This window comes from Convolutriloba macropyga, chromosome 2 (assembly GCF_964194025.1).
Source record: "Convolutriloba macropyga chromosome 2, txConMacr16.3, whole genome shotgun sequence".
Lineage (NCBI taxonomy): Eukaryota > Metazoa > Xenacoelomorpha > Acoela > Convolutidae > Convolutriloba > Convolutriloba macropyga.
The window spans coordinates 40,595,339-40,610,154 of NC_134469.1; the positions used below are offsets into that span (position 1 = coordinate 40,595,339).

The 14,816-nt window shown below is 36.5% G+C and overlaps 1 protein-coding gene across 4 annotated transcripts in view; it reads right to left on the minus strand.

Annotated features, from left to right (window-relative positions):
• The window catches only part of LOC142335274 (high affinity cationic amino acid transporter 1-like), an 81,825-nt gene that overhangs the window by 29,116 nt on the left and 37,893 nt on the right, over window positions 1-14,816 (minus strand). For all 4 annotated transcript variants that reach the window (XM_075383703.1, XM_075383702.1, XM_075383701.1 and 1 more), the window contains 6 exons: window positions 8,238-8,391; window positions 7,713-7,935; window positions 7,037-7,176; window positions 6,504-6,606; window positions 2,299-2,477; window positions 1,498-1,679 (listed from right to left, as the gene is read on the minus strand). In XM_075383703.1, coding sequence (XP_075239818.1) covers window positions 1,498-1,679; window positions 2,299-2,477; window positions 6,504-6,606; window positions 7,037-7,176; window positions 7,713-7,935; window positions 8,238-8,391 — 981 coding nt within the window. The remainder of the gene's footprint in view (window positions 1-1,497; window positions 1,680-2,298; window positions 2,478-6,503; window positions 6,607-7,036; window positions 7,177-7,712; window positions 7,936-8,237; window positions 8,392-14,816) is intronic.

Consider the following 14,816-nt stretch of genomic DNA (forward strand, 5'->3'; position numbering starts at 1 on the left):
TTTTCCGAGCAATTGAAAAGCCCACCTAAAACAATTAAAAATTATAAATTTGAACAGTTTTAAGCAAAAACACAACCAAATGGCCAATTAATAAGATTTTAGAACTCCTTTAGGCACGTAGCTTAATCATATGAGCCTTAAAAAAATCAAAATTTGCAAAATCGGTTTTTTACAGTCTTTCTCGTGTTTTAAATTATGAAACACTCGGTTTTGACCCTTTTTGTAACAAAACATTATAATCAGAAGTACGATAAAGATATACTTCTAGTCTATATATATATATATATATATATATATATATATATATATCTTTATATATATATATATATATATATATATATAGACTAGAAGTATATCTTTATCGTACTTCTGATTATAATGTTTTGTTACAAAAAGGGTTATATATATATATATATATATATATATATATATATATATATATATTGGTGATGTAACCGGAAAAACTTTTTCACGACACATGTTTCAAGATATGAATGTTACGCGTGTGTGGAAATGAGTGACATTCGGCTAATTTGGTTCAATTTTCCTTAAAATTACCACGTTCGCACAAAACACAGTATCTAATTACTGAAATGAAACAAAAACCTAAATCGCGATTGATTTCAGAAACTTTCCTCTCGATAAAATTTCTGGGTTTAAGATAAAAAGAAGGTAAATAGTGGTTATTAAATTACCCGTAGTACTGTTCACAAGAACATAAATCTTTGAAAATGGTCGCAAGTTTTTAAAATTTCATTAGCAATAATATTCGGGAAAAAAATTTCAGGCTAATTGAAAACTCAAGATGGTTTTGTTTAATCAGAACGCAATTTTGTTGAAATTTGCTTTTTCAGACATTGGCCACGTAATGATTGTGCAAAATCAAGGCCCAAAATTGCCAATTTTTTAACGGTCTGTGAGAAAAACAAAATTATCAAAAATTAGCTAAAACTGTTGCAGAAGGAGACAGACGAAGAAGTCAGCGAACAATTTCATGTCTTAAAAACAAAACCCACTATCTATTGGCGAACGATCTTACTGAGCGTTAGCAAAACTGAACATATTTGTGAAAAAAATTACTACAAAAAAGAACAAATGTTAAGAATATCAGCCAGATCCTCTCACAAATTTGAACCTCGATGACTCCTGAAAAAAGGGAAAATTCAGAAAATCCTCAAATCTAAACATTCTACAATCAACGGACATTCCAGTAATTTAATTCATGTTTTTCTCGTCACAACAGTGATTGGCCAAAAATAAGCGAAAACTAAAACGAGTTGAGAATATAGTTCTTTCCCATATAGCAGCATATAGAACAAAAAAGTGCGACTCTCAAAAACGGTATAAATTTTGACATATTTTACATTCATTCTTCAAAAGTTTTTTTTCGCGAAGAAATTTTTCTCGGTTCATTTTAAAGGAACAAATCGTGAGTCAAAATTCAAGAAAAAAATGAGATTACGAGCATGATGAAGCTGCTCAAAAAGAAGTACTCACTTTAAATCGGAGATTAAGTCTTTTCTGGGGCAGACGAGCAAGGAGCCAAAGCATCACAATCTCAGCTATGCTTGTTAGTGATAGAAAGACAATGCTGGCTATGTAAGTACTACTGGAGATCTTGCTTTGGTCGAGGAAATGAGTAGACACACAGATAGCTGCACCGATAAATGCCCCTAGAGCTAAAACATCATCAAATTATTGAATTCATGTACAACCAAACTCTTTAAGGTAAAACCAGCATTATTACCTACCCTAAAACCCAACTTGAAAGCTTTCTGTAGCATTATTTTAAGATTTGTATAGTAATTTAGCTTCTCGTTTGTAGGTTTGACGGTAGTCGTTTGCTGATTCACTCGAAAGTTGATATGGTGCAAGAAGTGTTATGAGAGCTTGCATGATAGCCATTGTTATTAAACTAGATGTGAGACCAGATTTTACTCTCTGAAGGCTTCGCAAAATTGTCGAATACGTTTATATACAAAATATCCATAAACATATCCATAAGTGGAAAAAGGTACTTTCATAAAGTTGAAACACAGGGAACGTTCGAAAAACTCTGTGTATGAAACTGTATATGAACATCAATATGCCGATATCTTTTCGCTTCAAATTTGGACTCTTGACTTTTGAAGCGTTTCAATCGTATTACTACGGGCTCTATTAAATAATAAAAAACCAAAACTTAAACACTGGTTCACCAGCGACTCGTTGACCCGGTTACCGCTCCAAGAGTCTGGCAATAATTAAAATCACTAATAAAAGCTTGAAATGATTGAAATGCTCTGGTTTGACTCTTACTGAGGAGAAATGTGAGTATGACAGCGAGTGTTTCGCTCTCTTTGGAAGGTTCTGTTCCCGTGCTCTTGCAGGAAGTGGCGGCCATTCTCATGATGTCCCAACGGGTCTTGTCCTGCATCTTGTCCACCCGCACATGATTAGATACAGCATAAGCTGGGCAGGGAGCATCACGGCGATACCTGCACACCAAAAATCTAACTGAGTTTAGATCATCAGCTATATTCCTCATAACTTCAGTTAAAACAATAGATTATTTGTCAGGTCAAAAGTTTTTTTTGATGTAAAATAAAAAATGGAAGAGTTCTCTTTCTATGAGATTTTTAGACGGATAGCGTGCTTTTGTTTGCTACCAAAATTGAACTGATTTAAGTTTGAGATCAGCAAATAACGCTATAATTTTTTTTGAAAATTGCTGATTACAATGAACTGCTAGTTTTTAAGTGCTTTTAATAATCAGCAGTTTAGAATCATAATAAACCGCACATTTGCAAATCATCTAGTGCCGCTGATTTTTATATGTTTCACTAGATATTCTTAACTTTCTTTCCATAGAGAGGTTGCCAATCATAGAAAAATCTTTGAAGACTTTGAAGACCCATAAGGTACTCTAGAAAAATATTAATATTAAGTACGGCAGCGTATCAGACCGTATCATGTTTTCAACGGCACCGCACTCATAAATTTTACTTGCCGAATACTCGGATCTGCCCTTCATAAAATAAATTTGAAATTACTTATAACACTATGAAGAAATACAACATTTAGTACGGTATGGCGCGTAAAAGCCCACATCAAATTTTCCCAGTCACGTATGGTGTTTTTTCGGAGTATGTCCTTTTTAAAATCTAAGACTATCATAAAAAAATTTTCCAATGACTGTTTCCAAAGCTGTAGATTACAATTTTTGCACTTTTACAAAACTCAAAGAAAAAAATTAATAATTTGTTTGGTATAGAAATGAGTCGACTCCAAGCAGTCATGGCGGACAATTAAAGCATTGTTGATGATGCTCATTTTCAGACTTCAAAACTCTTTCTTAAAAAGTTTCTTAAAATTCTACAGAAGTTTTAAGTAGTTGGAGGTTTTATAGAACAAATTTGAAGAATGGTTGCGCAATTCGACTTTTGTCACGCTTACTGAACCTCCTATGTTTTGGTGGCGAACTTTTAGCTACTTTAAAGGTAGTTTGTTTTGTTGTATCTGTTTTTTTGTTTCTCTTTTCGATTTTCTAGTTTTAAAAAATGTGCATTCGCAAATAATTTGCCGATCTGAATCAGTTTTCTAATAAATTGTATTAATAACTCCGCCACCACTAGTCTCAATAACAAATTAAAGAGTATGATGAAAAATCTTACAGGGTACAATGGAATGTTTTTGATTCGAAACGGGACATTTTTCCCCCTCTAATTAGTTATATTATATTTTTTATTGCCTTAGAGAGGTTCCTTATTAATCTTGCTACAGCTTTAACCCGATAACAGTAAATTTATTATGGCCCCAATAGGACCCTTAGAAGTTTGAACAACTTCTGATTGCGGTTTTCATCTATGATTTATACGGTATCCTACTGGGGCTTGCTAATTTTCCAGACTTAGTCAACCGGGGTAATGAGTGACGCCAATCAAAAAGGTGGGTTCAAAATTAAATTTTTGTTTGAACTGTTGTTTTTTTTTCGTTTCAATCAATGTTCGCTCAGCCAGGACTTCAAAAAAGTTACGACAACAAAGAGGCTCGCTAATGTGCGTCTGCACAAAAAGTTCCGACCCCGCTCATCCAAATTTTAAGTATAAACGTCTACCAAGTGAAGAACAGATAGAAAAACCTAAAAAATTATTTTTCAAAAAAAAATTATGTAACAAAAAAATCGCCTTCAACGCAAATAAATCAGAGTGAAAAATTCTTTGAAAAATAATGCCATATGGGAACTGTAATTAAAGATACTAGGTAACAAATAGACAAAAATGAACAAAAATGGGAAGTTAGAAAATGTTTTTTTTTTAATTTTTGAAAACAATTGTTTTCAAGTTCATGAACGCCATCAGCTATCTACTCAAATCAAAATATAGGCTCACACATTCCTCCAGAAAAAACCAATGGGACGTGTCATAATCTAGGAAACTTCGTGTTACTAGAAAAGCAAAGTAAAGACGAGAGTTAAAAAATGTAAAAAATTCAAATAATTTCTTCGAGAGAGGGGAGTCGAAGCCGTTAAAAGCATAATCTATGCCTTTAAAGACACTTACATGCCCATATTGTCAATTGTGCCTTATTTTGAACGCAAATAATGAAATTTTGTGAATTTTCAATAATGTGATAAAGTAAAAAACGAGAAAAATGTGAAAAATGGACCACTGCCTAAAAATCAAAAAAAGTTCTGAAATCTAGTACTATCAAAGCGAGAAAACCATAATTAAACGCGTAAAACCGCAAATAGTATCAAATTCTCAGTCAGTAGAAAGAAGAAGAAGAGGCATGCTTTCTTTGCTGACGCTAAGCTACAAGTTGACCAAATTAAGAGAAAAATAGTGGCAAGGCTTAATAAACCAATGTTTACTTAAAAGAAATACATTTTTAAGTCAAAACGCCCACAATCTTTCGAGTAAAGAAACCAGACATATCAATTTGGGAATGTTTAGGAAGCTCATCGGATCTATCGACAGTGAGCTTTGATTTGAATTGTTCTTTAATTAACATGAAAAATATAGATTTTTTAAAAAAAAATACTGACTGATTACAATCTGAACTTTTTCTGGTTTTTAACAGTCCAAGATTGGACCAAAACCAACTCTGCTAATGCTTTTGGTTTATTGAAAACAGTCAGTTGTTTTGAATGTTAGAATATTATATATCTATATAATTTGTTAGTTAAAAGATCAAAAAAAAACACAACTGCGTTTTTGATAATCACAGAGTAAAAATTAGCAAAAAACGGCAAAAATTTACTTCCAGATTACTATGAATGGAAGTGGAAATAAGACTAGCTCCCTTTGTACGTTACAAAGATTGTGTTAGTTGTTTTTGGGTATTTTCTTCCGGTGAATTTAATCGAAGTGCTCTAAAGAAGCTTATTACGAGCAACTTTTGATGAAGAAGGCTGAATTTTGAAATATTTTGCAAATATTTTAGCCAAAAAAAATAAATCAAAATAATCAACAATATTTTTTGTCTTTAAAATAAAATCAACAGTACTATTGTTAACAAATTTTACGTTTCTTCAAAAATGACGAAAATTTAGGCAAAAATTCCAGAAAATGTGAATAAAATAAACGCAAATCGGTCTAGTATTCACAAAAATTTAATCCACGATAACTCGCTCGAGAAAATGAAATTTGAAAAAATCTTTTTTCATTCTGTATTCTACGCTGGACGAGCTTTAAAATGATACCACTTACAAGTCTCTACGATGAATATATCGATCGGTCAAAATTGTTTGAACAAAAGAAACCCAGTTGAGTATACAGTTCCTCCCCCCCCCCCGCCCTCAAGAGGGGTCGGAACAACAATAATAACAAAAACTTAACTAACTGAAATTAAGTAGTTAATCTTTTCTGTGATATTCAATTAATTCAGTTATTTTCAAGTGATTTTAAAAATCACTTATTTGGTTTGTGGGATCGTGCTGATTTGTCTGCATTGTAAGTTTATGTTCACATGTCGACTATTTTATAACATACGGCGATAAGTTTAGAAGGGAACAAAGTGAGCAAAGTCAGAGAATTGTTGAAAAGAAACACACACACACGCACACCCACACACACACACACACACACACACACACACACACACACACACACACACACGCACGCACACACACACACACACACACACACACACACACACACACACACACACACACACACACACGCACACACACACACTTACACACATACACACATTAGCTCAAATGTTTCAAAAAGCCTAAATCAGAAATAAAGTTTTTAAAAGTAGAAACTAGATTCTAAGAAATTTAAAATTGTAGAGAAAACTTAAAAAATTAGCAGAACACGTTCACGGTTTTCTCATTATGTAACAAAATAGGCACTGAAATTAGACAAGTTTTGATAGCACTATGAAACTGCTCTCAGTCGACTTCTTTGTTGTGACCCAATTTACCATCCGTCTCATTGACAGCAAGAAATTGGCCAGTAATTATGTTAAAAGTTGATTCCAATAATGCGACCACATATAATGGAATAGGAACTAACCTTAGAATAAGGACTGACATGGCAACCATTGTGTAAGAGAGGAGGGTTCCAATCGACATCATGTCAACCAAGTCCTCTAGATTTACTATAACCGCCAACACAGCTGAAACAGGTGCCGCTAGTCAAATTCCATTATTCGAGAGCTTAAAATTTCATGTTTCATAAAATATTTGTCTTTCACGGAACATGCTGAGACAATGATTTATCACCCAGACAGATCTGTGTAGCATTGAGCCGCTCTCTGGCCTATGGTTTCTGTACCTCTTTTTGTCATGGCTCGGAAATTAATAAATTCTAAATACATCATCACGGTTTAAAAAGTAAAAAAGTAGGGAAACATCTAATCGGCTTTGAAATAATGTTCACATTTGTACGTATTCAAAAAATAATAAAATTGAATACAAATGAAACTAGTTCTATTAAAAACAAATCTGGCACTGTATATCGGAAATTCTGGCACTCCAGAATCTGACAAGCATTTAAAAACTTGCACGTTGTTATTTCAAGTATTTATTCAAGAAAGAGGTTTGAACCTGCGAGTGAACCGGATATCCATGTGGCGTATGTTGGAGTTTTGCGTGTGAGGGAGACTGAAGCGAAGGACTTGAAGAGGATGCCGTCATTGGCCATGGAGTAGATAATTCTCGGCATAGGGAACAGACTTCCAAACAAACTAAATAGTCATCATAGTTATAGGTGAACTTTTTGGTAGAAACGACTATGCGCTCCTGCACAAAAACGATTGTATCTTTCTGTTTATCTCCTAGACACTTTTTTGCTAGAAACGTTCTTGAATAGAAGCAACGCGTGCGAGTTGTTTTATATGAATCAAACAATTTCTCTTAGAGCATATACTAAAGCTATATCCAATACAGCTGTATAAAACCCTGAGTTGATCATAAATTTCAGAAAGTTATAGAAATGCAATTAAAAAACATAAATGATTATCTTGATTCTCCATGGCTGCAGGGTTACACCATCAAGCTAGAATCGGCATGTTCTCAGATGCCCTCATATAAAAATAACAGTTTGGTTTACTACTTAGAAAAATGGGGGCCGTGAGAGGCTCTGGAGAGAATTGTGGGCTCAATTGTTTCAACCTAATTTGACAGTTTAATTTCTACCAATGCAAGATAAAGTGATAATAATAACACCCCATCAAAATAGCTGTTAGCAAAAAATATGGCAAAAAGAAGAAGGGAAACTTGCCTGGTGGTGAGTGCACAGATGGCACCCCCACTGACTACCTTCTCCAAGTAGGGCAGACCCCACTCCCGGAATATCTGAGGAATGGGTACCTCGGGATCCAGGGTGTCATAGGGCAGGGTGATTGTGCATGCTATGGAAACCCCTGCGTACGCTACTGTGCATATGGCAATGCATAGGATAGTAGCTATGGGGATTGCCCTTGTAGGGTTTTTCACCTCTTCTCCTAAAATGGTTACATATGGGAACACTTCCTTTCCACTTCGTTGAGTCAAACCAATTGCAACTAATAAGTGAAATATACTGAAACTGTATTCGATCCTCCATATCTTTAACTCGTCCTGAGTTGTGCATCATACAACTTTCCTTGATTTCACACAAGGTCATATATGATTCCTGGTAATCATACGGCAATCATTCGGAATCATACTAGGAAATGCGTTTTCATTTGTATGACATCATACACGATCCTTGTATGAAGATGCGAGAATGTGGTGATCTGTGGTACCCCTAAATTGTTGAACCAACCTGCCGTGGCGATGACATCAAAGCCGATGAAGGCGTAGAAACAGATGCTGGCACCAGCCACCACTCCACTGAATCCAAATGGCATGAAACCTCCTTCCCCTTTGGTCACCTCACTCGGAGACAAGGTCCAGTTCTCGAAGCCAATCACCCCAATCTACCAATACAACAACATTCCCAAGTTTAGCTCTGATCAGGGAAGAGTTTAGTAGCCACTTGTAATTTTCTTGCGCTCAAAAATTGAATATAACTTGTTAAGAGCTGTTTCACATCAATGCAGTGAGTGCACCTTGACTGAAATGCCAAAACCAAGCGATTTCTGGCCAGACTATTTGTACCAACCAAGCTAAGGTTTTTCAGATTTTGCCCCATATACCTGACCGTGTTGCGTCGCACACAGGGTGTAGTGTGACCGAATTTACCTTGTTTTGAAAACCCGTAACTGGTCTCGCCCTGAAGAGTTTCCGATCAGAGGCAATTAGGTTAATTATTATGGTATTATTATTAGCAAAAAGTTTTGTCATACAGATTTGCAATCTGTAGATTTGAATTGTTTCGTAGCGCCAATTAGCGTTCTTTACTTCGGCCAATTTAAGAGTGAATTGGCGGAGCGAATTCAGGCTTTATTTTGTTATTCAAATATTGACTATTTGAGTTACAAGGCTTAGGCTGATTTAACGGAGCGAAATCACGTTCGACTAGTTATCGGGTATTTCGCTTAGCGAAAGATACCAAACTTTAGATGCGTCTGAATTTAGACTTTGGCGAATTGAAATCTAGTTAAGAGAGAGAGTCAACTATTTTGAATTACGAAATTGAGAAGAATGAAATTAGGCAAGATTAACAAAACTGCTTCACAATTTGTTCACAAGATAACATTACTAAATTGCGGCAACTTACAATCACGAGACAAGGTGAACAGACAAAAGATCATGCATAAGATATAAACAAATTAACAAGTATGAAATCATAGGATTTGATCTTCAAAATTAAACTGAATAAAAGAACAAAGTAAAATAGGGAAATTGAACTAAATTAAGTTGAACAGAAATTGAACTAAATTGGTTACACCAAATTAATGAACTCAAACTAAAAATGTACTATTGTACCACATTTCCCCCTTGGCGGAAATAAATAACATGTTATTTATCAGAAAATTAGTAATCAAAATGTACTTGTTAAATAATTAATACTGTAATGTTTTAAACAGAGTTTTGAATGGCCAGTTTTACTCATTAATCGCTTTCGCTTTCATAATATCTCTCCGCTTCGCCAACTGTCATAGACAACTCCGGTTCCTCGTAATTCGGAGAGACGAAGAATTGAATGAGGTAGGAAGTTGTTGGGGAGCACGGGCCGACTGTGAAGTTTGACTCCTCTTGATTGGATTGTGCTGCAGCAGTTTGTATTGCAGAGATTATGGACTTGTTTTCGATTTGTTGTTTTTTAATGTTTTGCCGTCTCTTCTGTTTTCCAATTGCTGCAGTACTTGGTGTTGTGGGAGGGCATGATTGAATTGGATTCACAGATTCATCCGATTCTGTGGTCGATATGGCAGAGCGTTTTCTCTTTGAAGGAATTAGCGCTGCGGATGCTTTCGTGGCTGCTTTTCTCTTCGGTCTGCTTGGTGGCTCCGCGATAATGATGCTTGAAGTCGGTAAATCCATTGGCACTGCGAGATCGTTATTTGACTCTGTGGTTTGATTTCGCGGCGCCGTTGTCTGTTGTTTCTTTGGCTTGGTCGGCATTCTTACTCGGAGGGCGCGTGTAACATTAGAGTGAATGGACGACACTGTGCTGACGTCATCTGCCACTTTTCTGTGTTTCATTTTTTTTCCACCTTCTAACTTTTTTCTTAGTTCCTTTGCATGGTGGTGAATGATTTCCTCCGTTGTTTTTCCCGTGGGGAGTTTCGGGCGTCTATTTGCATATATTAGCAAATCTGTGTTTCGTTCCGCCTTTATGCCGAACTTTGCGAGGTCAGAATTCCTTATTGTAACCTCTCTCTTGCCCGGTTCTTTGATTACTGAGGTGTTTTCGGTTGTTTTAATAACTGACGATCCTGGTGCAAGTACGTCATATAGACCGTCGAGACTTTTCTTTGATCGTTTTATTTGTGGTCTCTTTTTTGCCAATTTGAGCTCCAGTGACGATTCTGTTCTTGGTATCGGTTGGCCAACATCTGGATGAGAAATTAATCTCGATTCTTTGTTTGGGTCGTCCCTCTGTCTTTTCATTGCCTCTTTGCCCAGTTTGTCCTTGTTTATTTCCATTTCAATGTCGCTTCGCTCATCATTGTTCCAATTTTCGTCTTTGATGAGCTGGTCCCATTTGACAGTCTCCAAATCTAAATATTTGTTAAGAATATTTTTGTAAGTTAAACTTTTTGAATCGGGATTAGTCGTTATATTGCTTAATGGTGTATTCGCTTTTCTCCCAAAATGTGCCTCAAAAGGTGATATTCCAATAGTCTTTTGACGACATATTCGTAACTGATAAATTATTGAATTTATTGATGCTTTCATATTAAATTGATTTTGCGCCGCCGTTTTGATACAGGCTAACGGATTCTTGATTGTTCGAATGAGTCTTTCAACCAAACCAATAGCTCTGTGGTCGTGTATTGGCGCCTCGATTAGCTGTATGTTATTTTGATTACAAAATGTTTTAATTCGTTGCCCCGTTTGACATCTAGCCTGATCCAATCTAATCAAGCGGGGTATACCGTGTAGCAAAACATATTCTTGAAGAAACTTTAAAATATTATCTGCATTGGCTCTATCAAATACTTTTGCTGTTGGGAATTTCGAAAATCGATCAATACATGCAAGAAAATAAATCTCTTGATTTTTTTCATTATAAATGGGTCCTCCAAAATCAATTTGAATCTCTTCATTTGGAACTTTACATAGCTTTAATGGTGCCCATTTATTTGCTGGTTTAATAGGTTTTAATTTTTTACCAATTTTGACACATGGGTTGCACTTTGCTGTTTTGGTGGCAATATCCCTGTGCATGTATGGCCACCACGCGTGTGTTGCCATATCCGTCATTCCCCATGTGCCAGGGTGAGTTGCGTGGATTGCGTCTACATACTCATCTTTGATAGCATGTGGGAGTGCAATTCTGTCGTCTATGCAGACACACCCATTCTTCACGTGTAAGTCCTTCCAGAAGGAATGAATGTAGGGTGAAATTTGTCTACATCTGTCTTCATTGTCCGTCAAAATGCAGTCGCGAATCTCTTTCAAGATCGCGTCCTTGGTTGTCAGGCTGGCCATGAGAGAGCTTGAGAAGATCTTTGAGAGCGCGAAGTTGAAGGAATCCATGTACAAATCGTCTACTGAAGGCGAAGTTCCCGTTGTATCTGTAGTAGGTGTAATGGGGGTCACAGGTGCCGCTTGAACAGTAGAAGGCCCCGCCTCTGCAAATCTGACTCTCGAAGGGGTCGATTGTTTAACAGTCATCAGCGTGTCGTCGTCAGAAGGTGATTGAGACATCATGTAGACGTTCTTGAATTTTGTTGCAATTCGTTGAAAGTGATTTAAATTAGAGTGTGACTGTTTGGTGGGTCGGTTTAAGGCAAAAAGCGAGTGAGGAATGTTAGTTGTCTCGATTTTGGGGATGGAATTTAAATTATTTATCGTTAATTCGCTAATTGAGTCGTTAATTTGCGTGCTTGTAGAATGTTCTGGATTTTGCGGTGCGAAATCACTACATAAGTTATTAGTGGAATTTGGATTATTTACGACGCAATTTGTAGATTGATTTCGCGCTGCGAAATCGACGTAATTTTCAGCATTTAATAAGAAGCGTTTTGCGCTACGTTTAATTATATCCAATTTAGCTACAATAAATTGCTCGTCGTATGTGGATATGTTAGCAGCTTGTTGATGCGGGTCGCGAGATATATAATCCACTAATCCCATTTTTGTGCCCGGAAGGTGATCAATCGAGAATTCAAATGGTAGTAAACGATCTACCCATCGTGTCAGTCTACTATTATATGATTTATTGGATCTGTTTTCTCTCATAATAGAGAGAAGGGCTCTATGATCAGTTATCACAGTAAAGGGTTTGCCGTATAAATAATACTTAAAGTGTTCCACTGACCAAACAACACCCAGAAGTTCTAGTTCGTTTATACTATATCTGTCTTCAACAGAGTTCAAAAATCGCGACGCGAATGCTACAGTATGCCACCCATTAGGTGTTCGTTGTTCCAATGCACATCCCAATCCTTTACGCGAGGCGTCACATTTAATTCGCGTTTCTAAATCCGGGTTGAAATGTTTATTTTCAGTGGTTTCCGTAATTTGTTCTTTTATTAAAGAAAACTGTTTATCGTGCTCTTCCGTCCAGAGAAATTTCGAATTTTTCTTAAGCAATGGTCGGAGGGGGTAACATAATTGTGACAAATTCGGAATAAATTTTGCAAGATGGTGTACCGATCCCATAAAAGAGCGAAGTTTTTTAAGATTAGTAGGTGCCGATAATTTTCCAATTGCATCTGTTTTACTTGAAAGTGGGGTTACACCAGATTGTGTAATATTATGACCGAGCCATTCAATCGTCTCTTTTGCGAAATGACATTTTGCCAGATTTATGCGTAAGTTTTCCTGATCCAGTTTTATTAAACATTTTCGTAATAAGTGGAGATGTTTTTCGATTCCACCTCTACTAACGATCAAAATGTCATCTAGGAAACAGAAAGTATTTTCTAAACCGGCAAGAGTACAATCAATAGCTTTTTGGAACTCCGCCGGCATGTCCGTCAGCCCGTAAAATCCAGTTTTAAATCGATATGTGCCAGTCATATCACCACTGACTATGTTGAAGTTACAATGGCGGGCCGTATCACTGTGTAGCTTTAATTGACTATAAGCGTATTGCAAATCAAGAGTTGTGAAATAAGCGGTCTCCTGCGGCGCCGTTGACAGTGTTTGTGAAATCGTTTGAATTAGCGAATCTATATTAGGCATTTGATACTTGTTTTTATGAATAGCTTTGTTTAGGATTTTTGAATCAAGTGCTATTTTGATTGACTTGTCCTTTTTTTTTTACCGTAATGACAATTGGAGATATGAAAAATTGATCTGAACAGTTGTTTAACTTTTCGATATGTCCTTCGTTTAACAGTTTTTCTAATTCAATTTTCACTTTCGGTTGGAGGTGAATGGGTACTTTTCGTCCTTTTTGATGTATTACTCGATAATTTTTGTGAAATTTTGAATTGACCGTGTGGTTTTTTGATTTCCCATTTCGGGAGATCAAATCAGGAAATTCCTTTGCCATCGATTTCTTGATTGCACAAGGTGGATCTATATTATTAACTTCAGATTGCGGGCAAGGTTTCTGAGAAATTGTAATACCTAACTGGTCAAAAAGGTCCCGTCCTAATATTGGTCTAAATCCATCGGATACAACTGTTATTTTTGCCCTTCTGTATACTCCAATCCTTGCATTTTACCGGCGTTTTCAAAGTGCCAAGAGGTTGGACGATATCATTCGAAAATGACTTCAATTCCAATGGTCTTTTCTCCGACCATTGTGATTGAGCACAATTGAACATTATTTCTCTTGCGAGTGACATATTAATAATGGTACAACCACTACCAGAGTCTAGAAGTAAATCACAGTTTGTGTTTCCAATTGTTAATGTTAAATTTTTCAGTGTCAAATTTGGGGAACTCGTATTTTCAACAGTGGCAACGTAATTATCATCCGAAGAATCATAGTCTGAATTGATTTGCGCATTATAATTGATATAAATGACGTTTAGACTTTCCTGGCTAGAATTTTGATTAGATGTTTCTGCCGTATCTATATTGTTAATGCGATTAGTTTGTTGAGTGGTTCTTGTAGAATTAAGTCTTCGACGACAAACTTTAGCGAAATGGTTTTGCAAACCACAGTGATTACATTCCTTACCCATTGCGGGGCAAACCTGACGATGTGTAGGTGTCCAGACTTGACCACAACCACGGCATTGTCCAATGGATGCACGGTTTGTGACTGTTCTGCTTGATTGAGGTCCTCGTACTCCCGCGCCGCGAAATCGATTGAATTGGTGTACTGTGTTTACCGTACTGCCAGTTGCTCCGTTATTAGAAGAAATTCTTTGCTGATTCTGATTACCCATTTCCATGTTTACTGCAATGCTGAGTGCCCTCTCTGGTTCAACTGTGTCCCTTAGAAGCTCCCGCTGAATGTCATCGTCTAGCATGTTAGTGATGAAAATGTCCCTGATGATGGCTTCTTCACGGTTTTCAAAGTCACAATTTTCAGCCAGTTCTTTTAAGATGCTGTAGAATTGCTCTACGGTTTCGCCCTTCTTTTGCTTCCGAGAGAAGAACACAAATCGATCGAATGTGATGTTTCTTGGGCGGAGAAAGGCAATCTCCATCATTTCCCAGAGTTTTAGGGTAGTCAAATCGTAAATGTTGTCGTGCGGGAATTTTTGTGTTAATAGTCGTCTTCCTTCAGTACCAATACTTAGGTACAACAGAGACACGCATTTCTGATCACACAAATTCCAAGGACGCTCCCCACATAGTATTCCCGCTTCGGTTATTTTTTGAC